Below are 27,410 nucleotides of genomic sequence, written 5' to 3'. Positions count from 1 at the left end.
GGTGGGTGGATGGATGGAAGGAAGGATGGCTAAGTGAAAGGATCGATGGAGAGAGAAAGGGAGGATGGATGGATGACTGAATGGGTGGAAGGATGAGTGACTGGTTGGATGGATGAGTAAGTGAAAGGATGGCTGGATGGGTGAAAGGGTAAATGGCTGGATGGATGAGTGAATGGATGGGTAGAAGAGTGGATGGATGAGTGTACAGATGGATAGGGTGAAAGGGTGGATGGATGGATGATGGATGAGTGAAAGGATAGATGAAGGGATGTATGAGTGAAATGATAGATGGACGGATACATGATGGATAGGTTTGCAAATGGTTGAATGTTTGGATATGGCTGGGCTTACTTATATACTATTGCACGACCTCCTCTGATGTGTCTATAAAACGTACCTATTGTCCTGAAGTTTTGTCCTGAATTTTGACCTCCTGTCCTGAATTTGTGTCCTGAATTTTGACCCTTTGTCCTGAATTTTTACACTCACCGTCCTGAATTTGCACCAATGCCAGTTGGCCACCCTAGGCACCGGTCGCACCGCCCTAGAGCCGGCCCTGGAGACAGACAGACTCCTGCGAGACAGACAGACCCCCGTGACGTGACGGCCAGGCAGCTAGGGCTCACTGGATACAGGACAGAGGGTTTTAGGGAGTGGGACGTCGTGCTGGAATCCTATGCTCACACTGGCCCTGTTAGATGCTTAAACAAGGCCTTACTTCAATCGAATCGACCCTTTACTGGCAGCATGTCGGGTACCAGTGGCAGAGCAAAGGTGGCAAGGGGCGTAATGAAAGAAAGAAAAAGTGACTCACTAACCCCACAACCCCATTTACGAGTTAAAATGCAGCAGCTAGTGGGATGCACTTAGCCTCACACTCCTGGGACCTGGCGCTACTGCCCTAATGACAGCAGTACCACTAAAATGTGCCATTCCACACTTTGCCTTACTTTACTCTTCACGGGTGAGCACAAGCCCCTAACGTGGCACACTGGTATGTACCACTAAAAGGTGCTATTCCACACTTTGCCTTACTTTACTCTTCATGCGTGAGCACAAGGCCCTAACGTGGCACACTGGTATGTACCACTAAAATGTGCCATTCCACACTTTGCCTTACTTTACTCTTCACGGGTGAGCACAAGCCCCTAACGTGGCACACTGGTATGTACCACTAAAATGTGCCATTCCACGCTTTGCTTTACTTTACTATTCACGGGTGAGCACAAGCCCCTAACGTGGCACACTGGTATGTACCACTAAAATGTGCCATTCCACACTTTGCCTTACTTTACTCTTCATGCGTGAGCACAAGGCCCCAACGTTGCACACTGGTGTGTACCACTAAAATGTGCCATTCCACACTTTGCCTTACTTTACTCCTCACGGGTGAGCACAAGCCCCTAGCGTGGCACACTGGTATGTACCACTAAAATGTGCCATTCCACACTTTGCCTTACTTTACTCTTCTCGGGTGAGAACAAGCCCTAGTGTGGCACACTGGTATGTACCACTAAAATGTGCCATTCCACACTTTGCCTTACTTTACTCTTCATGCGTGAGCACAAGCCCCTAGCGTGGCACACTGGTATGTTTAAGGCATGCACTCCATCATAGGTCACCGACGCTGTGGTGCACTCTGAGAGCAGGTGCACGAAGGCTTGAATACGTCCTTGAGGGGTGTATAGGACCCCATTGGGCAAGCACTCACAGGATACACTAGATTCTTGACTCCAACCCTTATCCTGGCGTCCTCAGAGTGCCCCTGAAGGGTGAATGCTGAGATTTCTTGGCACAGATCCAGGATGCACAGGTCTGGTTGGCTTGCCTATGTCTGGGCTTGGTTGACATTTTTCCATGCTTCGCGCCTCCAGAAGAATCCAGTTCAGTTCATTAAACTTTATTCGATTTTATGGTTAAAAAAAAAGTAAAGAGCTCCATGTATGTCAGCAGCAATACAAAATAAAACCTCAAATGGGTTACATCAGATGTAAATTGATCTAAACAATTTAACAACTGTTGATATAAATAGAGCTAAAAGGCCCATATTGTTTAGAACCGTGCATTGCCGTCTTATTGGTAGTCGAAAATAAGAATCCACTGAACCCTTCTTGTTAGCTTCGAAAGTCCACACTACATAGAGCAAAACGCACAATTCCTCGATGATCAACTCTGTGCATTCACTGTTTGCAGCTCTTGCGCATTGGGAGCATTTGATTGGACAGCTTCGGCCCTATCGTTTGCAGCAAACAGATGCTTGAAAAGCTTGGAACATCCTCAGTGCAATGTGTTAGCGGAGGAGCTCTCATCTTTAACACTGAACTGATATTGCAGTGCAGGAAAATGGACTAACATGGCATTCAACCTTTATTGCCCATAATAATGAGTTGGATAATGTTAACACCCATTACTTTCATTGCCAGGAGACAATTACGTGTTTGATGTGAACTATATTATTTTAATACCAGCATTGGAGTGAATAATGCAGCAGCTTCGATGCCTTCTCGCCAGCCTCTGAGAGCAGACAGAGAAGAGGACGCTAGGTTGGGGGGTTAGATTGTGGAGATGGGGGCAGGAGAAGCCTGTAAATCGGTGGTACCTGCGCGCGCCTTGTCACTGCCCCTCACACACTGCCCATGTGAGGCAGAAACGCCAGTAAAATGCCAGAGTCACTGAAACGTCTCAGCAAACTCTGCAGTGCACGTGGTGACGTCACAGGAGGGCTGAATCAGTCATTCATTATGCCATGAATCATTCCATTTATACAACGCATGAGGGTGACTTGGATAATTATTAATATCTACTATTGTCAGTACCCTCAGACATCTGAAATTCTGACTTGCTGTGTACTAGCATCATTATCCATAGCATCATTGGCGTGAATAATCTAGACGCTTCTAGGCGAGCAGGCCCTTCTGGCTCTCGTTATTCTGATCTCAGTCACCACACTACAGCGGGAGCGCCTGGTGACAGCAGCCGGGCGATGGCAGACAAGATCTGCTTCCTGCAGGGGCGCTGACGCGTGTGCGATGCACCGTGTACGGCACTCTTCAGACTATCTCCCAGATGTAGAGGGCAGGCCGTACATGCTCAACGCCGCACTATTTATGTGGCGCAGACCGAGAAATGATGTCTGAAGGCGCATGCGTAATAGGGGTTTTATCCAACCCAGTTGTCCTCGTGTTACCTGTCTTGGATAACAACATAAGCTCAGGCCGGACCTTTCCTCGTGCTTTGCTTCTGCACCAACTCCACTCAGGTGCTTTAAGCGAGCCCCTGTGTAGGGAAGGGCCCTATGCCCGTGCATTCTGCAGGGGGCCCCATCGTGTTGTGTTATGCCACTGACTCCGCACATTGCTCAGAGCCACACTCCTTCCCTCCTCCTCCTCCTGTGCCTTCCCCCTTATCTCACCTGTGTCGCATGTCTCTCCCTCTCTCTGCCTTGCCCGCGCCTCCATTGATTCTCCTCTTGACAGTAATGTGCGTGTAGAAAATATTTTTCTCATATTAAAGGCAAACTTATTTCCTTTATCATGAACCAGGCATCCTTTTGCATGCATTTGAGTGATAATTAAATGAGCACAAAGATTGCAGCAGCTGTATTTCTCTGCTCCTGTCGGCATTTTACTTTTCTAATTCTTAAGAGATGGTAAATCGCGTAAACTGTATCTCTATTCGCGCCAATAGAGGTTTACTTCATTGTGCTGCATAATTGTGTTGCACTGTGTGCCGTTCTTTTGGAATAAAGATAAGCAGTTCCTGAAAACTAGATAATACTTCTGAAATCACAGGAAGGGCAAGAAGCAATGGAGGATAAACATTACGACGGCGAAAAACAGAATTAATAAGAATTAGACTCAATATCACGATTTACAAAAATTAAACATAAGTGCGACGGGCAAATCAAACATTGCAAATGCGCGTCTGCATTCTTTGGGCAGTGGCATCTGTCATCGCATCAGAGCATGCAAACGTGTATTCATGCATAGTGGAGCTGTGCACCTCGCGGGCTGCCATGGTATGAAGTGGCTCCCATGAGCCACGTGCGCCTGGTGACGGCAGTCTGCTGACGTCAGCAGACTTCTGCCTACGTCATCCGTTGCTGCAGCATTGGCTATGTGTGCTTTGAAGAGTCCCTGCATGTGTATAATTTCGTTTACTTTTCCACATCTATGTTAGGGCTCTGCCGCTCATGTATGTATGTATGTATGTATGAAATGAGTGGTGCGGTACAGAGGAACAGTGCTGATGGGGCATTTGTACCTGTGGCCTGCAGGCTGCAATGTCTCCACCTGCGACAGATGCCCTCTGGGAGATGAGTGGATCCCCGTCCCATGTTCATGAATGAGGGGTGTGCTGGAATGGACTCCTGCTTCACCCACAGGCATGCTTCCATATGTGCAAATTTTGTGCCGGACAAAGATGTTTGTGAAAAATGATCACATGCAGTGAATTCTGCCCATTCATAAATTCTCGTCGCAAACTTGCGCAATGCAAAATGCAAACTTTTCCAATCAGATTTTGTGCAGACGGTAGAAGCCATTTTAGAACTGAGCCCGCTGTATGAAAACTGTTATTTCCCCAGGCACGGCAACGATCTGTGATGAATATATTAAATAGTTTCTACGAATTACTTTTACGTTATGGATTAGCAGAAATGTTTTTCCCAGAAAAGAAAGGTGACTAGCAATTTCCAAAACTGAACTGAGCCTACACGAGTTGATAAATTGGCTTTATGTAGAGTTTGCTACTCTAGATCTTTGAGATTTTGTAGCGCTGCAAATATTAGACCCTATTAATACTTAACTGGACAGTAGCCATTTGATTGATCTAAGAGGGGATGAAATAGAGATGTCAATCTTAGGATCCGAACATAGGGATCTGTAGGGTGGGCAGTAGGACGGTATCCTGACTGGATTAAATGCAAATTGCGCATGCCTGGATGGTTTCATGCTTATGCAGGTTTACAAGTGTTTATTGCCACCATGTTCACAGATTGAATATGTTATGAGATGCACAAGTGATCACTACCACTGCATGCATGTTAATCTGCGCTGAATGGAGTTGCAGGTGCATTTTTGCACAAAACGTTAGCTAAACTGACTGGGAGTTACAATGTGATGATTGTTGTAGATGGCTTGAGTATTAAAGAGGGTTTGCACGTTTGCTTCCATTTAAGGAGGAACAAAAAATCAAGAAGAAAAAGAATACCAAAAAGAAGCTCTCATCCAACCACACAATTAAGCTCCCTCAGGAAAGCAGTTCTCCTGAACCCTCTAAGCTGGATCTCAGTCCAACAACCGTAGCAGATCACGAATACACCGCTGGCGCAAGCACGTTTGGGGTGGCGCAAGTTAACCGGGGTTCTCAGCCCTTGGCACCAGGAGTGTTTCTCCAGCAGAGGAGACCCTCGGTGTCTTCACAGAACAATTCAGCTGCTAAAGGTACAGTAGAGTGTTTACAGTACATAAATAAGCATTATTGTTCATTTGACAGTTTGAAAATCAGTGTTTTGTAACTCTTTGAATTTATTCATTTGTTTAGTTTTCTATAGCACCCTTATCCAGGGCGCGTTTCAAAATAATAATACAAAACAGTACAAATTTGGAGCTGCTGATGGTTGGATGAATAAAAAGAAGCAGGCCGGTCTGTTGCAATTTTAGAGTGAAGAAGGAGGAAAGGCCAGAGAAAAGAGGTGGGTTATTAGAAGGGGAACAAAGGAGGAGAGGGCATGGGAATGGAAAACATAAGGAGGGAATTGGTGGCAATGGATGGGGGAGCGGAGTGAGGCGAGGACCGTGGTAGCATGCAGCACTGGTCACGAAAGCAGTGTGAATCTGGTGGTTCAATATGTGTTTGTACGTATGTATGTATTATCAGATGTGTATTGCTTCATCCTGATTGGTAAAGTCAAAATGCATCACACGTTCTATACAACAAATCAGGCCAAGCATTCCACCACTGTTTCCAGATGCTTTGTATAAAAAAATATGTTTTATTGTGTGTGTCCTGAGGGAATGCCTGACATTCTGCAAGCAGTAAGGATGTTGTAAGTTTGTTATCTCACTTAGAGAAAAGGCTGCAAACCAACATCTGGGATCAGCAAGAAAAACCTTTTGGTCTTGCAGTTGATAGGAATGGGCACAGTGTTATCACTGGTCAGATATGCCATATACACCGTAGAGTCGGTGATGACGACTTATAACCCATTCTAATCCTAAAAAAACATAGTGCATGTGTCCAGAAGTAAAATGTGTATCCAGCGATGCAATGTATAAAATGTCTGTGTATTACAGTGATGAGACCTTATTTGCATAAACACCTCTTTTATGACTACTTTGCGATGGGTTACATTTACACAGGTCCCCCAACTGGCCCTTTTGCCCTCCCATTTGGAAAGCGGTTTTATTCTGGTGGATATTTCTACCTGAAGATCTCTCACATGTTTAGTATCCCCTGATGGCAGACTGGATGTGGAAACGTTTCCATAGCTCTCTTGTGCTGGTAAAGAGTGTGGGATCCATTTTGTCACTGGACGCAACACAGAAGCCACATTGCTCCTAACCTGGTGCACTGCCCATTTCTCTTTTAATCCATGCTCTTTGACACTGATCTAGAGCTTGTCCCTCCTTTGATTTTCGTTTTCTTCAGAATTTTTTTTCCTACAAATTAACATTCAAATTTGAGTGCAGTGTAAGGACAGTCTCTCCCAAGAAAGTCTGGCTTCAAGTCCTGTCGGGGCTATAATGGGTAGATGTCCATTTCGGACTTGAATGCGGTTTGCCTTTGGTGCTTGGGGTCGAGGCATGACTTGAGGTCATGCGATCAGTGTGGTCTTATGCACTCAAAAACCATTAAGGGGAGCAAGGAAAGCATTTGTATGGACCACACCCACAGTGAGCACTGTGCGTGGCTTTTCTTGCATTGCTGGTCCCTTCCAGTTTTTCTCCTTCCTCTCCTTCATCAAACTCATCGAAGAAAAAACCCATGAAGGACAAACAGAAGAGTAGGCACAGGGATTCCTCACCTTATAGGTGTTACCCTTTAAATGGTAAATCACTTCGACAATAGCCGCCTCCTGCTGAGTCATCAGAGCTAGAGCTGATGGTGGTAACTCCTCCCGGGAAGGTCTGGCAGCAGAGTCCCTGGCACTGGTGCTGACACCAGCGTCGTCCTGGTGCCTTAGCCACTGATGTCCAATGCCACATCAGTGCCTGACTCCAAGTGCCTATCCTGCATTCTTTATGCATGCTATTATGAAGCTATTTAGGCGCGCATTGGTCCCCTTTGGAGTGCCTGCTGGCCTCGTGGATCTTTAGTGGATTCGTTCAGATTCCCTTCTGCGGCTCCCACTTCAGTGCTTTTTATCACCTTTGTTCCACATGGAATATCACCAATGCCATCCAGAGGTTTCCTGACACTGAAACCTTCACCTGTTGACTTCACCCTGGATTCAGGGAGGAGCAGCGAGACAATTTATATCCGTGTAATACCTGATATATTTGGATCTGATTCCGACCCACTCGAAGTACCTGGCCCAACCTAGCATGATACTGATGGTAGCAACGAGGCAGCCAATCTGCCTCTGCCTCTATTGATTGAAATGACAGATTACTTGGAACTGCAACAGGCTAGCAGACTGGATGGCACCACAGAAGTTCAGATGGTTTGTTCTCTCAAGTGGTGTATACATACTGCTCAGAAAGGCTGCTGATTTTCTTGGACTTCCCTTTCCATTGGTGGAAACAAAGTCTAACATCCTAACTGAAGTCCCTAAGTTCTCGCACAGGACTTCTGCAGCTTTGCTGCCATTCAATGAGACGCTCATGTACCTAGTGACATTGGCATGGGAAAAGCTTAAGTCAGCCTAGTCAGTAAACAGGGTACTTTTCAAGCACTATAGACCAATTTTAGAGAATTTGATTTCTTCGTCTGTCCATCAATTCCCAAAGTCATACAAGCCTCCTCATGTATGAAACAGAACCCCGCTCCTTCCTCATAGCCCTTACAGATAGGGAGTCTAAAAGGCTAGAAGCACTTGGAAAAAAGGCCTTCCCATCTGTCAGCCTGCCACTACGCCAAGCTGACAGATGTGGCTTGTTTGTTGGGGAAGCATAAACATGCCCTCTGGGATATGGCACAAATGGCAGTCCCAAATTTGCCCAAACACCTTACAGTCCACTTTGCAGAGGTGGTTTGGGATGGGCAAGACACATCAAGTAAAATAATTAGAGCTGTCTGCTAACTGCCATATTGCTAGCCAGTGGCATGAGCTACTCTGTAGCCTAACTGGCTTCTGTGGAGATGTTCCAACAGCTTTGAGGGACATGCCTTTTGATGGAGCAAGACTCTGATGATAAGGTGAACAATGCACTAGTGAGACACAAAGCACATAAGTTGACAGCCTGATCTTTGGGCTAGCAATCACTGCGCTGGACCGGTTTGTGGTCCTCCTGTTCGAACCAACATCGAATCCTTGAGTGAGTCTCTATAAATGTGAGTCCAATGGTTGGGGCCCAACTCCAGAGGTCAGGGATCTTAGTATTCCTGTACCTGGATGACTGGCTGCTCAAAGCCACATTGATGCAGCCTGTGTTGCATCAATTGCATGCCTGCAAGCAACATCATCCCTGCTGTTTGAATTGGATTTTTTCATCAGCATAACCAAGTCTCATCTTGAGCTCTCTGTGCCTTCTGTTCATAGAGGCAGTACTGGACATAACATCCCTTTGAGTTATCCTCCTCTCTAAAAACGTGGGACATTCAGGTTATGATTCCAATGTTTTTGGAGGCAGTTCTGATTCCAATCCTGGCAGTCAATCGCTTGCTAGGTCTGCTGGCTTTCTACATCATCATGGTCACGTATGCCTGCTGGCACATGAGGGCTCTCCAGTGGTGCCTCTGGAGGCAGTGGTTCCAGCACAGGAGAGATCTCTCATAAACCGTTGTGATCTTTCTAGGACACTGCAGAGAATCTGGCTGAGTGTTCGTTGGATTAACACCTGCCTCAGGGGATATCCTTCCACCTTCTAACATCCTTGACTATGGTGCTGACAGAAGCTTCCTCCTTTAGGTGGCGTAATCATCTGGAGGAGCTGAAGATGAGAGATCTCTCATTTCCCGAAGAGCACGTTGTTCAAATTAACCTGAAGGAACTGAAGATGATTTGTCTGGCACTCAAGACCTTCCTTCCCTCCGTTTGCAGCCAGTCTGTCCAGATCTTCACAGACAATATGACTATATTGTGGTATCACAAGTGGGAAGGAGTAGGGTTTCACCTTGTATGTCAAGAAGTACTGAGACTCTGTGTGTGGTTGCTCCAGCAGAAATTTGGCTAGTCGCCATCCGGAAGTGGTAGAATACATCCTTGCCCTGTGAGGCACCCCTTGGTCACTAGCAGCAATGCCCTTTGGCAATTCTGCTTCCTGCAGTATCTGCTGCAGGAAGATTGGGGAATGTGTTTCGATTGAGGTGGAACTTTCCACTCCACTATGCATTTCCTCCCATACCCTTGATTCCTTGTGTTCTGAAAAAATATTTGCCAGGACTGTGTCTGATTTCTTTTCATTGTTGCAGACTGTCCAAGAAGGGTGTTGTTTGCGACCTTCCACATCTCTCCTTGTGATCTTCACTCTGTCCTCCTCTCAAGGCGGACCTCATCTCCCAGTCGTAGTGGCAGGTTCTTCCTCTCAACCTCCAGAAATTCCACCTTCATGCTTGAAGATTAAGTGGTACAAAAGGGGGTGGTGATGGACGGAGCATCAGAACCAATCAAACACTCACACCCAGTCAACAGATCTGGGTTTGATCCATCACCGTTCTTTAGCCCACTCTGCCATCCCAGTTCAGACATGGCCATATGCAAATCAGTCTGACCCTGTGCGTCATGGGAACAGTCCTGCCCGAACTGCCAAGCCATGCCTTCCCTGGACCGGAAACAAGCTTCCTAGGACCGGTTTCTGGCATTTCAGCCGTCTTCAGCCAGGCTTGCTTGAATCCAGTGGCAAAGTGAGCAAGGGACTCACGTCTGAGCATACCCTGCCAACTTATGGCGAACAAAGCGGTACAAAAGGGGGTAGTGATGGACGGAGCATCAGAACCAATCAAACACTCACACCCAGTCAACAGATCTGGGTTTGATCCATCACCGTTCTTTAGCCCACTCTGCCTCCCCAGTTCAGAAATGGCCATATGCAAATCCGTCTGACCCTGTGCCTCATGGGAACAGTCCAGCCCGAACTGCCAAGCCATGCCTTCCCTGGACCGGAAACAAGCTTCCTAGGACCGGTTTCTGGCATTTCAGCCGTCTTCAGCCAGGCTTGCTTGAATCCAGTGGCAAAGTGAGCAAGGGACTCACGTCTGAGCATACCCTGCCAACTTATGGCGAACAAAGCGGTAAAAAAGGGGGTGGTGATGGACCGAGCATCAGAACCAATCAAACACTCACACCCAGTCAACAGATCTGGGTTTGATCCATCACCGTTCTTTAGCCCACTCTGCCACCCCAGTTCAGACATGGCCATATGCAAATCAGTCTGACCCTGTGCCTCATGGGAACAGTCCAGCCCGAACTGCCAAGCCATGCCTTCCCTGGACCGATAACAAGCTTTCTAGGACCGGTTTCTGGCATTTCAGCCGTCTTCAGCCAGACTTGCTTGAATCCAGTGGCAAAGTGAGCAAGGGACTCACGTCTGAGCATACCCTGCCAACTTATGGTGAACAAAGCGGTACAAAAGGGGGTGGTGATGGACGGAGCATCAAAACCAATCAAACACTCACACCCAGTCAACAGATCTGGGTTTGATCCATCACCGTTCTTTAGCCCACTCTTCCACCCCAGTTCAGGCATGGATATTAAGTGGTGGCATCTGACCTCCTTCCAGCTGCTGCCAGAGGTGCCAGAGTCAATGTGATTCTGCCTCCTTGTTGCCACTCCACAAAAATGGTCTGTAGTTTAAAGACACTTCTAGAAAAATGCAAAAGTTGCAGAGTATAGTGGATAGAAAAAGCAACCTTTGGAATCTATTTAAAAAGTGAGGAATTTACATTCCTCTCATATTTCTGGTTGAAACTGTATCTACTTGCAGATTTCTCACCAATTCCGCCCCCCCTTTCCATTCTGAAAAATAGTCTTATATCATCCTAAAAAAGTTCAGACTTAAATTGCACCCAAATGGAGCCCGCACACTCTAATGGTGCAGGAGAGCGATGGGCAAAGTTTTGGATCCTGTCTGGTGGCTGAAGTATTCAACAGGTGAGGAGTTGTCATGTAGACAGAGTATTCACCATAAAGATCACTACCAATGGTAAGTAACTTTTTTTATTTCACACTAATTATTTTATCCAAAATAGGATAAATTGACTTTTACGTTGACACCGCTCTTGCACCCACATTGGATAACAGTGGCATTAGGATGGCAAATTAAACCAGATAAAGGTAAAGGACAGGTTGAACTATTGTTGGTCAAACCATTGTTGGTTACTGTAACCTCCCGTAGATTAGGGCACATTCTATCCATTTGTATTGGGTGATACTCATAAAGGAAGCCTGAGATAGAGAGTTGCCCATCTTTCTGTTCTTTTGGCTTCACCAGAAGGTCCAGGTCATGGAGCTGTTCCAATCCATGCTGCTAGACTTCCGCTTCTGAGCAATTTCAGATGATAGATGCTCACCCAGCCTGAACCATTGATCTCCCGTACAGGGATAATGAAAAAACAGCAGAGCACGCTGCAGTTTGGCGATAGCATCATTTACTGATATGATAAACTCAAGATTAGTAGTCAGGCAAGATGTTTGTTTTTTGGCTGGAACTATGGGCTTCCAGATCCTTTGAGAAAACATGCACTGTCGAAGAAAAATGCTTTTTTTAAGGCTGAAAGTGATGGTTGCACTGACTTTACTATAGCGGTTGAATATACAAGTAAGCTATTTTTTGTTTTTGCATATTTCACACAACATCATTCAGCGTGATGTGCTTACCACTGTTTCTCAGACAGAGTCAACGCCTCGTTGTCTACCTTCCTGGGTGATCTGCTTTTTCTAGACTCTTGGCAGTCCAATAGAAATGATGGATTGGAGTAGGTGACTGCTGATCAACCTATGCCATGATGTGGCCGTGGGTGAAATCAGGAAGCTTGAACAGAATACCGGTGCAGACAGCAGCATAGAGAACAAACAGCAGTGAGAACAACTGTCAGCCATCTGCTTGGTGTTACTGTGAAAGAATTGAGGAGTGCCGTGGCTTCTTTGGAAACTACTTTACCCAGCTTGTCACCCTGCTGTCCATCAACGAGCTGCTCCAGCACTTGTATTTAATCAATCGATCAAATAACATTTGTAAAGCGCAACACTGTCAACCTTACGGGTATCTGGGCGGTGTGTCTCCGTCGAAGAGCCAGGTCTTGAGTCTCTTCCTGAAGTCAGCCAGTTAGGGAGCTGTACGTAGCTGGAGGGGAAGGTCGTTCCAGCTCTTGGCAGTGATGTAGGCAAAGGAGCAACCACCGCTGCGGCTGCGATGGATGCAAAGTGCTGCGAAAGTAAATAGAGGATAAAAACCCACACATATACACTTACACACACGTGCGTGCACGCCCACTGTACATGTCTAACCACTCCCTCGTGACAGCTTAATAATCCAGAAATGGGCAGTTGTTTTCCTTGGAACAATCAGATTGTACTTGTGCTCACAGCACAACTGGTAATTCTTCAAATAGATGAGCCCTTTCCAGGTAGCTGAAGCCCTGAGTTCGACATGTTTCATTGAAACTCTGTTTTGAAAAGCCTCGCGATCAATTAAAAGTGACGCAAGCCTCACTCAGCCATCAGCCTTCTTGACAGATTCAGTGTTTTCCACAAGCATCTGGGCTTGTACTACGCCTCGTTATTTTGACATGTGTCACTGCTGCTGTGCTATGCTGTGATCCGCTAGATGAGGTGCACAATGAATGACAGCTATATACAGCGCGACTAACACCCAAAGGGTTCCCTGGTGCTAGTAGAAGATGCAGGGCTCAGGGAGCAACAGAGCGGCACCAAAAGAACAGTAGACTAGACAGACTTAAGGAGCCAGGTTTAGAGATATTTTGTAAAAGCAGCTTTAGAGCTCTCGGGGACGAGCATTTCAATGGGAAGCATCAAGGAAAAAAGGGACCTTCCGTGCATTCTGGATATTTTGATTCTCGGAATGCCTACAGTTCAAAGCAATTCAATAGATCTTTATTCGATCTTAAAAGATCATAAAAGCGGAGAGTAAAAACAATGCAATCAAACATATAAAATAAACGCAGTATCATAAATAACATTCTCAATCTAGATAATCGTAGAGTGTGAGGGGGCACATTGGATCAAAAGGGGGACCTACAGGAGGAAGGACCTTTCTTAGATGAGGCCTTGAAGGCAAAGCAGATGGACTTCAAAGGATTCTGTGTGGGGCAGGGCTGCTTGCGCCCTTGCTCTGCATGCCCAGCTTCCATGTAAAGCTTTGGCGCTGACCTACACGAAGCCTGAAGAGAGATCAGGGATCTTGGGGAGAGGTCCATTCAGTCATGACCCTGCAGCTGCAGCTCCACATTAGTCCACAATCCTGCAGCAGCCCACACCATCCCTGAAGGAAGACTGTGAGTGGGAGGCACAGATGAGCGAAGGCACAGCTAAAGCGTCAGTACCACTGGTCTCCTGGCCAGCATCTGCATGTGGTGCCCCGGTGCTGCATGGAGCCTTGAGCAGGGGTGTCTTGGGTAGAAGGACATAGAGATGGGGCAATGCTGAGGACCAGATGCGGAGGTTCATACTGGTAAAGCAAAGTGGTTAGAGGCAGTAGGGTGAAGACGCTCCTTAACCGCCCCGCCTAATATTTTCACACTTCTGCTTCCTTACTACTCCTGTGTGTTTGAGTGCATAATGCTGTTGCACTGTTTGTATGCCTTTGTTGATTTCCACCAGAAAGTTGCTTATGAGTTATCAATGCAATGCCGCAGGTGATCACAACATAGCCATTTTCTAAAATTCTGCTTGACCCACATTGCACAGCGTCAGGGATGCTATACAACATTGCTAAACACCATTAAAGGCGAGAACTATTGGCTTTGCCAATGCTTGTCTTATTTTGTATTGAGCTCTCCATGACAGTACACTTTTTTCCTTGTTCTCCCCCCCTGTTTTACGCTACCTAACACCCCGCCCCCTCAAGCTCTCTTTTTACTCTTACCCCAATGTGCGCACAACTTTTACACTTTTTAAATATTTTGATTTACCATTCTAACATGGCCGTCTGCCGTTTTAGGACCGTAAATATAAAATGCTTGCGAAGTGTCCGGACTCCTGACCATGCATTTATACGTGTCTTAACACATACATTCACAACATATTTCAAAAGAATTGGAAAATCCAATAGCTCAGCCTTTTAGAGGTGTGATCAATTCGCTTTGCCAGTGCTTGTTTCTTTTTTAAAAATAAATATCCTACTTTCCCTTCATTCCCTCTTGTTTTTCATACTATTTATTTTTCAGATATTTTCCTATTCTTCTTTAATATTGGAGAATTTTTTTGTGTGAAATAAAACTTTAGAAGTAAATAGATTGGAAGTAAAAATGTGTTGAGGTAATACCACCTGCGAAGTAGTGATGCGCCGGACCCAAGAAATTGCAGACGAAAGTGTGAGTTTTTGTCCTGGATGGAGGTGCTCAAGTGCCCATTATGCTCCTCCCTTCACTCCGCCCCTCCCCCTCAAGCCCCTTTCTTTCCAGTCAGAGCTGACACTTTTACCCAATTCCCTGACATGTCGATCATACAAATAGTTGTAATTAAGAAACGCCCGGGCTCCCCGAAGGAGGTAGGCGTGTCATCTGTACCTACAGCTTTAAGCTTTATGTAATCACTGTCAGGAAGCATTCAATAGATCGAGAATGGCTACCAGAAGGCTTCCAGCTCTGTTTTTTAGGTCTCGCCTGACCCAGCGCATGAGCTGGTCTGGCGAGACTTATTGAGAGGGCTCCAAAAAGTGCTACCAGGCCAGCCTAGAGCTGCAGTGCATGTGCACGGGCGCGCTCGCCGATCTTTACCGCGATTACTTTTGCTTTGCATAGCCAATAGGTCTCGCTTTTGGGACCTTATAAGTATTTAGTTATACAACTGTTGCATAGCTAAATACTTATAAGGTCCCAAAGGCGAGACCTATTGGCTATGCCAATGCTTGTCTGAATTTGTTTTACTGCCATGTACAACCAGTGGAATGCGTGAGCTACTTTTTTAGCTCTTAAGTTTACTAACATTAGTACATTTTGACCCTGTCTTTGCTGTAACAGTTCATTTTTCCAAACCCTGACTCATAAACCTATTTACACACCTTAGGTGTGCTGAAAACAGTTTTTCAGATATGATATGCACAGCTGCAGGGGTGTATCCGCTGTCACGTGTGTCAGGGTTCCTTGAGCACGGCTGCATAGAAGTGAATGGCATTTTTCTCTTCGCCTCCATTTGTATGTAGCTGTAGCTATCACTGTTCCCAACCACACCTGGCTACTGCATTGCCGCTTTTTGGCTACTTATGTATGTCCCTTTCTATGATTGTCTGTCAGTGTTTTAAAAACACTGTTTTTGTGAATGTATTTCTATATTATTATGCAGTGTCACGCTTTTATTACACTCTCTCTGTTTCCCACCCTGTTCCACTCTCTGCAACCACTGGGTTCACCAGTTACACGTGCAATGATAATTTACAAGTGCCGCAGAGGTGCTGCTTCTGACAAAAGTGCCGTGTGAGTCGAAATTCTGAGCTTTGCAAGAGGTTTGCTACCCTTAGCCAAGTGAGATTTTGCCGCTCTCTTCCCTAGTCCCCCACCTCCCTTTGCTGCATAGTAGTGCAGTGTGGTGAGCTGTTTAGTCTCGAGTTACCCACAAACTGGCACTTGAAACCAAGCACAGTGTAGTTTGGGCATCTTGTGAAACTATGAGCTAGTGCTCAAATTGCATAATTTACGATAATCTGTTAAAGACATTGGAAGGTTTCTGCTTAGTAGGCTGACAGTATGCTCTCAGCTAACCAGTACATTCCACCATTCACTGATTAGTGAGAATGTTTGTAAAGCACTTTGCCTCAAGCGACCACACACTGCAACATGCATAAGAGGAAGGCACAGCAAAGATGCCCAGTTCATTAAATACCACGTGCTTTGCATTTTGTGAATGCTCTTTGTTTCAGAAGTACTGTTGCATTTGTTCCCTAAATACAGTAGACATGTTAAAGAGAACTTTTAGGCACCGAGCCGCCCAAAATAACTTTCTGTCGTGTTCGCATGCTTTCCTGAATAACAGAGAGGCATGGACATGTAGTGGTTAAACATCTGCATGTTGTGGGCTCAGCTGCCGAATCAGTTGGAAGTTAGAAACAGGGCTGAGTAAAAAAAAAAAACCCTGAAGAAGTTGATGGCGTTTCCTTTACCTCAAGAAACCACAGCACACATGTCTGGAACAAGAATGAAAAACAGTGCAAGGCGCGTCAACAAACAACACCTGGCACTGTACAAGCCAAGCATCCTTTCTAACGGTAACATCTGATAAAGGAATTCACAGGTTCAGTGTCAAAATATTATCCAAATGGCTTTTCATATGCACACCAGGGAGGTTTCAGCTTTGCTCAGTAGAGCTGCAAAGGGTGGAAAAGATTCCACTTAAGAACAGCTAAAAATCGCTTGCGTCACTTCACTTCTTTTAGAAATTGTGTTCAATCCATGTTCTCGTCCCCTTACCTTACAGAAGCAACAAGTTGTAAATAAGATAAATAGTAGTTATACCATCCATTCAAAAAACAGTGACAGCACTAAATGGCATTCATGGTACATACACAATTAAAATGTGGAGAATAAACTTGAGAATGCTTAATTGTCAAAAAAACAAAATACCTTGCAATCTAAAGCAGTGTCTCACAAAATAGAAAAATACAGCCGGGAAAAGATTTGTCGGTGCGCAGCATTGCTGGAACATACTCGTGCAGGAACGAGATTAATAATGCATGGCTCATGAAGAGGCAATAACTGAACCAGCATCATGTGTTAGCTTCCTAGTACTGTCCTGTGGCCTAAGAGCTGCCTTTTGATCTTTGGACACTGACAATTTTCTTACTTATCCACCCAGTGGCGTAGCTAGCCATTGCGCTGCCCGTGGCAGTCCAGCTTTTGCCGCTTGCGGCAGCCACATGAAAGTTTAGCTGGGAGTTGAAGGCCAACACCGCCAAAATTTGTGCTGCCCGGGACAGAACCCCACCCCCCTTGCTACAGCTCTGTACCCACCCACCTTCTATTTTGATTTATAGATCTAGAAATGTTGCTCACTGCACACAGATGTGCTTCATCCGGCATTGCAGTATCAAAGCTGATACCTTTGGTATCAAAATAGAACGATAGCTAGAGAGCATGGAAGCAACAAACAGAAGAACGCTTGACGATGGTGGGAAGGGGGCCATGAGGGATACCGAAGGGACATAGTAGTAATCAACATTTCTGAAACTGAGAATGGAACACAGGATGCTCAACTACAAAGCTTCCTCCATCACACTTGAGTTTATATGCTCTTGAGTTAGGTGGAACTGTAAAACCCCATCACTATATAAAACAATAAAAAAACTTGAGTAGAAGCACTCTCAAAAGTAAACAGATTGGACTGTAAGGCACAACTCATGTAGAGCACTACATTTGAATATATTTGATCAGGTAGCATTGAAACATGTTACAGAATAATGTTTTAAATGCATAACTTCCATCTTTGAAGTTCAGTTGGATTCACACATCTAAAACCTGGTTGTATCACATCATTTTGATGAACATTTTCTTTCATTGGAATTCACTTGAATTAACAAGATATGGTCAAATATTCCATTAATCTAATAAATATTACTTTCTTGACCAAATGTATCATATAGTAGTGTAGAGATCGAGGAAACGTACCTGTTACTCCTGTTGAACGTGGTTGTAGAAGGTCTTCTATGCTGAAATTTGGATCATTAAGCAACCGAGTAAGTGTGTTGCTTAAGGAAACATCAGACATATGCTTTATTCTCTGAGGAACTTTTTCAAGGCTAGTAAAAGTGCTGTATGGGTGTCCTTAGAGTAAGATTGACATATCAAGTAGTTGGAAGAGGCTGAGAGTAAATGTATCTAGCAGCCAGCATTAACCAGGCCGTCCATCCACCTTGAATAGGATGTTCTGGAGACCACTGAAAATTCCTTCTTCAGTGGTCAGCTGTAGTTTATCATCAGTGATGCAGTCCTAAGGAGCAGGTCAACGTCTTATGGATTTATTTACCCCTTAAGCGCCTTACAGAGAGCTTCCAACATGAGCAAACATCCTTTAAGTGTCGCAGCAAACATTCTGAAAGGTGCAAGAATGCGAACTCCACTCAGTGCTTACGTTGCTTGACATTAGGTCAAGAACCAGGTGACTGTGAAGCTTGTCCTTCCTACAGGTCTACGATTCTCACACAGCGTCACAGACGGCATTTGTAGGAAAGAAGTATGTGACAATGGATCTCCAACCCACCTCTCGTCCCTAGAAGAAAGTACTATAGTTAAGGTGCTTGTTCAGTCACCTCATTTTTCGAACTATAATTTGTCTTCTGCTGAGGTTGAGTTAATTACTGTGACTCACAGGAAGATGTCTTTGGACTCTGGGATTGTGGCCATGAAAAGATCGTGATCCACATAGTCACAGTTAAATGATCTGTACCTGTAGGTATGGTCGCCTCCTTGGCAGCAACAAATACAGCATCAACAAGTCAGTATTCTTAATGCAACACATCAGCTTAAATACATTTATAGACAAATTCGCATTTGTTGAGTCAAGCAGTTTTTTTTTCCAGTGCTGCAGCAGACTGCCCCCGGTGCCCGCAAAGCTTCACTGGATAGGGAAAAACCCACAGAGAGAGCCACCTCCCATTGGTTGATCTGAAGGGGGCACAGATGGCAGGTTTTTTTTGCACACTTTTTTCATGACATTCTGTAGAGAACCCAGGACCAGACATAGCAAAGATGGTTTCCATGTTTAAGAATTCTGCTGCTTTGCTGGCCGTGTTTTGTATTATGATGTGCAGCTGGAAACGGGGCACATTCTGACTTCCTTGTACGCACTGTGGGAGGAAAACAGGAACTATGTTCATATTCGGGTGGACTGAAAAGCTTCAGCTAGATCCTGAGGTGTCAGTCTCAAAGCCCTGAAAACTGTGAACATGTACTGCAAAGAGGTGCCAGGCAGAAAGGGGTAGGCGTAACTCGCAGAGTTTCACGCTGCGGAATTCTGCAGGGCTACAGAAAAAGTCTGCGAAATTCCGCAGAACTGCGCCAACAGGTGGAAATGTGCAGCTCACTCTGCAATTAGGCCCAGTACTGCAAGCAGCATTGGAAATCAGTGCGAACTGCACCATGCATTGCGCATGAACGCGCAGCCATTCGAGTTGATTTTGCTGCCGCTTGAGAAGAAAAACTACTCGAGCGGCAGCAGATTTATGTGAACAGCAGCCCTCCGACCATGAACGCTCACGAACGCCTGTAACTACCTGCATCGGAAAATCGAGCTAAGGGACGCCAAATCACGCTCACCAGCTCAATATTCTGGAGCCTTGCAGGAGAAAAGTTCCGCCACGTGGCGATTGGTGGAATTTAGCCAGAACTTTGCATTAAATAGTAATGTGGAGTGGCCAAAATTCCTCCAATTCCGCGGGTGGAACAGAACTTTCCCCCACCCTTACAGATAGAGAAAGATCAGCATCTGTTGACATGCTACGTGGAGAAAGGAGACATAATACTTGTGTCCTGGTTGAGAAACGCCTTTTACTTTGCAAAATGCAATTGAGGTGGAGGCAGAATACCTAGAGTGTAGCAGCCCTAAAACAGCAGTGCCCGCCACCCCTAACGTCTTCAATGGAGATAGATGATCCATTGACTTGTACTGCCATTCCAATGCTCGCTGCTGTCTCCAGACACAGCTGGAATAGAGATATCTTTCTCTATTTCAGCATGATTCCAGGCTGGCAGACCCAGAGCGACACATCTGAGCTCAAACTGAACCTGTTCACAGAAAGCTGCTGTGCACTATATTTTAATCTCTTTTAATTGAAACATTTCAAGAGTTATACAACTTAATAACAAAATAGGGACTTCACTCTTTGAGCAGGCAAATAGTGTGCTTGATGGGCCCAGAAAACATGTCAGGCTCCCCTTTTAATGATCAGTATAACTATTTGCATTTGTTTGTTTTACATAGACCTATATTTTGTTATATGTGTTTTTACAATGTGAACCGCTATATGTTATTTATAAATACATCCACTATTGATATCTTATACAGATAGGTAAACTTTATTTTTAATGAGTACATTTATTTCCATTAAACATGTTTTCAGTCCTTGTGATCTGCGTAACCACTTGAAATCCATGGAAAGCTTGCCCCTGCCCTGTCTCACCTCAGTGTAGGGAACAGTCACTGGACATTCCATACTCTTGGCATGGCGATCACTTTCACTTTCGCGGCCGCACGGCCGCTTTGCATAGCCAATAGGTCTCGCTTTTGGGACCTTATAAGTATTTAGTTATGCAACTGTTGCATAGCTAAACACTTATAAGGTCCCAAAGGCGAGACCTATTGGCTATGCCAATGCTTGTCTGAATTTGTTTTACTGCCATGTACAACCAGTGGAATGCATGAGCTACTTTTTTAGCGCTCAGGTTTACTAACATTAGTACATTTTGACCCTGTCTACCATCCATTCAAAAAACAGTGACAGCACTAAATGGCATTCATGATACATACAAAATTAAAATGTGGAGAATAAACTTGACAATGCTTAATTGTCAAAAATAACAAGATACCTTGCACTCTAAAGCAATGTCTCACAAAATAGAAAAATACAGCCGGGAAAAGGTTTGTCGGTGCGCAGCATTGCTGGAACATACTCGTGCAGGAACGAGATTAATAATGCATGGCTCATGAAGAGGCAATAACTGAACCAGCATCATGTGTTAGCTTCCTAGTACTGTCCTGTGGCCTAAGAGCTGCCTTTTGATCTTTGGACACTGACAATTTTCTTACTTATCCACCCAGTGGCGTAGCTAGCCATTGCGCTGCCCGTGGCAGTCCAGCTTTTGCCGCTTGCGGCAGCCACATGAAAGTTTAGCTGGGAGTTGAAGGCCAACACCGCCAAAATTTGTGCTGCCCGGGACAGAACCCCACCCCCCTTGCTACAGCTCTGTACCCACCCACCTTCTATTTTGATTTATAGATCTAGAAATGTTGCTCACTGCACACAGATGTGCTTCATCCGGCATTGCAGTATCAAAGCTGATACCTTTGGTATCAAAATAGAACGACAGCTAGAGAGCATGGAAGCAACAAACAGAAGAGCGCTCGTGGATGGTGGGAAGGGGGCCATGAGGAATACCGAAGGGACATAGTAGTAATCAACATTTCTGAAACTGAGAATGGAACACAGGATGCTCAACTACAAAGCTTTCTCCATCACACTTGAGTTTATATGCTCTTGAGTTAGGTGGAACTGTAAAACCCCATCACTATATAAAACAATAAAAAAACTTGAGTAGAAGCACTCTCAAAAGTAAACAGATTGGACTGTAAGGCACAACTCATGTAGAGCACTACATTTGAATATATTTGATCAGGTAGCATTGAAACATGTTACAGAATAATGTTTTAAATGCATAACTTCCGTCTTTGAAGTTCAGTTGGATTCACACATCTAAAACCTGGTTGTATCACATCATTTTGATGAACATTTTCTTTCATTGGAATTCACTTGAATTAACAAGATATGGTCAAATATTCCATTAATCTAATAAATATTACTTTCTTGACCAAATGTATCATATAGTAGTGTAGAGATCGGGGAAACGTACCTGTTACTCCTGTTGAACGTGGTTGTAGAAGGTCTTCTATGCTGAAATTTGGATCATTTAGCAACCGAGTAAGTGTGTTGCTTAAGGAAACATCAGACATATGCTTTATTCTCTGAGGAACTTTTTCAAGGCTAGTAAAAGTGCTGTATGGGTGTCCTTAGAGTAAGATTGACATATCAAGTAGTTGGAAGAGGCTGGGAGTAAATGTATCTAGCAGCCAGCATTAACCAGGCCGTCCATCCACCTTGAATAGGATGTTCTGGAGACCACTGAAAATTCCTTCTTCAGTGGTCAGCTGTAGTTTATCATCAGTGATGCAGTCCTAAGGAGCAGGTTAACGTCTTATGGATTTATTTACCCCTTAAGCGCCTTACAGAGAGCTTCCAACATGAGCAAACATCCTTTAAGTGTCGCAGCAAACATTTTGAAAGGTGCAAGAATGCGAACTCCACTCAGTGCTTACGTTGCTTGACATTAGGTCAAGAACCAGGTGACTGTGAAGCTTGTCCTTCCTACAGGTCTACGATTCTCACACAGCGTCACAGACGGCATAGGTAGGAAAGAAGTATGTGACAATGGATCTCCAACCCACCTCTCGTCCCTAGAAGAAAGTACTATAGTTAAGGTGCTTGTTCAGTCACCTCATTTTTCGAACTATAATTTGTCTTCTGCTGAGGTTGAGTTAATTACTGTGACTCACAGGAAGATGTCTTTGGACTCTGGGATTGTGGCCATGAAAAGATCGTGATCCACATAGTCACAATTAAATGATCTGTACCTGTAGGTATGGTCGCCTCCTTGGCAGCAACAAATACAGCATCAACAAGTCAGTATTCTTAATGCAACACATCAGCTTAAATACATTTATAGACAAATTCGCATTTGTTGAGTCAAGCAGTTTTTTTTTCCAGTGCTGCAGCAGACTGCCCCCGGTGCCCGCAAAGCTTCACTGGATAGGGAAAAACCCACAGAGAGAGCCACCTCCCATTGGTTGATCTGAAGGGGGCACAGATGGCAGGTTTTTTTTGCACACTTTTTTCATGACATTCTGTAGAGAACCCAGAACCAGACATAGCAAAGATGGTTTCCATGTTTAAGAATTCTGCTGCTTTGCTGGCCGTGTTTTGTATTATGATGTGCAGCTGGAAACGGGGCACATTCTGACTTCCTTGTACGCACTGTGGGAGGAAAACAGGAACTATGTTCATATTCGGGTGGACTGAAAAGCTTCAGCTAGATCCTGAGGTGTCAGTCTCAAAGCCCTGAAAACTGTGAACATGTACTGCAAAGAGGTGCCAGGCAGAAAGGGGTAGGCGTAACTCGCAGAGTTTCACGCTGCGGAATTCTGCAGGGCTACAGAAAAAGTCTGCGAAATTCCGCAGAACTGCGCCAACAGGTGGAAATGTGCAGCTCACTCTGCAATTAGGCCCAGTACTGCAAGCAGCATTGGAAATCAGTGCGAACTGCACCATGCATTGCGCATGAACGCGCAGCCATTCGAGTTGATTTTGCTGCCGCTTGAGAAGAAAAACTACTCGAGCGGCAGCAGATTTATGTGAACAGCAGCCCTCCGACCATGAACGCTCACGAACGCCTGTAACTACCTGCATCGGAAAATCGAGCTAAGGGACGCCAAATCACGCTCACCAGCTCAATATTCTGGAGCCTTGCAGGAGAAAAGTTCCGCCACGTGGCGATTGGTGGAATTTAGCCAGAACTTTGCATTAAATAGTAATGTGGAGTGGCCAAAATTCCTCCAATTCCGCGGGTGGAACAGAACTTTCCCCCACCCTTACAGATAGAGAAAGATCAGCATCTGTTGACATGCTACGTGGAGAAAGGAGACATAATACTTGTGTCCTGGTTGAGAAACGCCTTTTACTTTGCAAAATGCAATTGAGGTGGAGGCAGAATACCTAGAGTGTAGCAGCCCTAAAACAGCAGTGCCCGCCACCCCTAACGTCTTCAATGGAGATAGATGATCCATTGACTTGTACTGCCATTCCAATGCTCGCTGCTGTCTCCAGACACAGCTGGAATAGAGATATCTTTCTCTATTTCAGCATGATTCCAGGCTGGCAGACCCAGAGCGACACATCTGAGCTCAAACTGAACCTGTTCACAGAAAGCTGCTGTGCACTATATTTTAATCTCTTTTAATTGAAACATTTCAAGAGTTATACAACTTAATAACAAAATAGGGACTTCACTCTTTGAGCAGGCAAATAGTGTGCTTGATGGGCCCAGAAAACATGTCAGGCTCCCCTTTTAATGATCAGTATAACTATTTGCATTTGTTTGTTTTACATAGACCTATATTTTGTTATATGTGTTTTTACAATGTGAACCGCTATATGTTATTTATAAATACATCCACTATTGATATCTTATACAGATAGGTAAACTTTATTTTTAATGAGTACATTTATTTCCATTAAACATGTTTTCAGTCCTTGTGATCTGCGTAACCACTTGAAATCCATGGAAAGCTTGCCCCTGCCCTGTCTCACCTCAGTGTAGGGAACAGTCACTGGACATTCCATACTCTTGGCATGGCGATCACTTTCACTTTCGCGGCCGCACGGCCGCTTTGCATAGCCAATAGGTCTCGCTTTTGGGACCTTATAAGTATTTAGTTATGCAACTGTTGCATAGCTAAACACTTATAAGGTCCCAAAGGCGAGACCTATTGGCTATGCCAATGCTTGTCTGAATTTGTTTTACTGCCATGTACAACCAGTGGAATGCATGAGCTACTTTTTTAGCGCTCAGGTTTACTAACATTAGTACATTTTGACCCTGTCTACCATCCATTCAAAAAACAGTGACAGCACTAAATGGCATTCATGATACATACAAAATTAAAATGTGGAGAATAAACTTGACAATGCTTAATTGTCAAAAATAACAAGATACCTTGCACTCTAAAGCAATGTCTCACAAAATAGAAAAATACAGCCGGGAAAAGGTTTGTCGGTGCGCAGCATTGCTGGAACATACTCGTGCAGGAACGAGATTAATAATGCATGGCTCATGAAGAGGCAATAACTGAACCAGCATCATGTGTTAGCTTCCTAGTACTGTCCTGTGGCCTAAGAGCTGCCTTTTGATCTTTGGACACTGACAATTTTCTTACTTATCCACCCAGTGGCGTAGCTAGCCATTGCGCTGCCCGTGGCAGTCCAGCTTTTGCCGCTTGCGGCAGCCACATGAAAGTTTAGCTGGGAGTTGAAGGCCAACACCGCCAAAATTTGTGCTGCCCGGGACAGAACCCCACCCCCCTTGCTACAGCTCTGTACCCACCCACCTTCTATTCTGATTTATAGATCTAGAAATGTTGCTCACTGCACACAGATGTGCTTCATCCGGCATTGCAGTATCAAAGCTGATACCTTTGGTATCAAAATAGAACGACAGCTAGAGAGCATGGAAGCAACAAACAGAAGAGCGCTCGTGGATGGTGGGAAGGGGGCCATGAGGAATACCGAAGGGACATAGTAGTAATCAACATTTCTGAAACTGAGAATGGAACACAGGATGCTCAACTACAAAGCTTTCTCCATCACACTTGAGTTTATATGCTCTTGAGTTAGGTGGAACTGTAAAACCCCATCACTATATAAAACAATAAAAAAACTTGAGTAGAAGCACTCTCAAAAGTAAACAGATTGGACTGTAAGGCACAACTCATGTAGAGCACTACATTTGAATATATTTGATCAGGTAGCATTGAAACATGTTACAGAATAATGTTTTAAATGCATAACTTCCGTCTTTGAAGTTCAGTTGGATTCACACATCTAAAACCTGGTTGTATCACATCATTTTGATGAACATTTTCTTTCATTGGAATTCACTTGAATTAACAAGATATGGTCAAATATTCCATTAATCTAATAAATATTACTTTCTTGACCAAATGTATCATATAGTAGTGTAGAGATCGGGGAAACGTACCTGTTACTCCTGTTGAACGTGGTTGTAGAAGGTCTTCTATGCTGAAATTTGGATCATTTAGCAACCGAGTAAGTGTGTTGCTTAAGGAAACATCAGACATATGCTTTATTCTCTGAGGAACTTTTTCAAGGCTAGTAAAAGTGCTGTATGGGTGTCCTTAGAGTAAGATTGACATATCAAGTAGTTGGAAGAGGCTGGGAGTAAATGTATCTAGCAGCCAGCATTAACCAGGCCGTCCATCCACCTTGAATAGGATGTTCTGGAGACCACTGAAAATTCCTTCTTCAGTGGTCAGCTGTAGTTTATCATCAGTGATGCAGTCCTAAGGAGCAGGTTAACGTCTTATGGATTTATTTACCCCTTAAGCGCCTTACAGAGAGCTTCCAACATGAGCAAACATCCTTTAAGTGTCGCAGCAAACATTTTGAAAGGTGCAAGAATGCGAACTCCACTCAGTGCTTACGTTGCTTGACATTAGGTCAAGAACCAGGTGACTGTGAAGCTTGTCCTTCCTACAGGTCTACGATTCTCACACAGCGTCACAGACGGCATAGGTAGGAAAGAAGTATGTGACAATGGATCTCCAACCCACCTCTCGTCCCTAGAAGAAAGTACTATAGTTAAGGTGCTTGTTCAGTCACCTCATTTTTCGAACTATAATTTGTCTTCTGCTGAGGTTGAGTTAATTACTGTGACTCACAGGAAGATGTCTTTGGACTCTGGGATTGTGGCCATGAAAAGATCGTGATCCACATAGTCACAATTAAATGATCTGTACCTGTAGGTATGGTCGCCTCCTTGGCAGCAACAAATACAGCATCAACAAGTCAGTATTCTTAATGCAACACATCAGCTTAAATACATTTATAGACAAATTCGCATTTGTTGAGTCAAGCAGTTTTTTTTTCCAGTGCTGCAGCAGACTGCCCCCGGTGCCCGCAAAGCTTCACTGGATAGGGAAAAACCCACAGAGAGAGCCACCTCCCATTGGTTGATCTGAAGGGGGCACAGATGGCAGGTTTTTTTTGCACACTTTTTTCATGACATTCTGTAGAGAACCCAGAACCAGACATAGCAAAGATGGTTTCCATGTTTAAGAATTCTGCTGCTTTGCTGGCCGTGTTTTGTATTATGATGTGCAGCTGGAAACGGGGCACATTCTGACTTCCTTGTACGCACTGTGGGAGGAAAACAGGAACTATGTTCATATTCGGGTGGACTGAAAAGCTTCAGCTAGATCCTGAGGTGTCAGTCTCAAAGCCCTGAAAACTGTGAACATGTACTGCAAAGAGGTGCCAGGCAGAAAGGGGTAGGCGTAACTCGCAGAGTTTCACGCTGCGGAATTCTGCAGGGCTACAGAAAAAGTCTGCGAAATTCCGCAGAACTGCGCCAACAGGTGGAAATGTGCAGCTCACTCTGCAATTAGGCCCAGTACTGCAAGCAGCATTGGAAATCAGTGCGAACTGCACCATGCATTGCGCATGAACGCGCAGCCATTCGAGTTGATTTTGCTGCCGCTTGAGAAGAAAAACTACTCGAGCGGCAGCAGATTTATG

General features: G+C 44.7%; 1 protein-coding gene across 2 annotated transcripts in view; it reads left to right on the top strand.

Moving 5' to 3' along the window:
* PHF2 (PHD finger protein 2) overlaps window positions 1-27,410 on the top strand; it is a 499,797-nt gene that overhangs the window by 450,667 nt on the left and 21,720 nt on the right. The window contains exons 21-22 of one of the 2 annotated variants that reach the window (XM_085624579.1): window positions 5,180-5,444; window positions 5,545-5,695. In XM_085624579.1, coding sequence (XP_085480705.1) covers window positions 5,180-5,444; window positions 5,545-5,663 — 384 coding nt within the window. In that variant the 3' untranslated portion in view covers window positions 5,664-5,695. The remainder of the gene's footprint in view (window positions 1-5,179; window positions 5,445-5,544; window positions 5,696-27,410) is intronic. The other variant, XM_085624580.1, reaches the window with a different exon arrangement.

This window comes from Triturus cristatus, chromosome 9 (assembly GCF_964204655.1).
Source record: "Triturus cristatus chromosome 9, aTriCri1.1, whole genome shotgun sequence".
NCBI classification, from domain to species: Eukaryota; Metazoa; Chordata; class Amphibia; order Caudata; family Salamandridae; genus Triturus; species Triturus cristatus.
The sequence above is the reverse complement of the archived record's forward strand: the minus strand, read 5'-3'. Positions and strand labels throughout refer to the sequence as shown.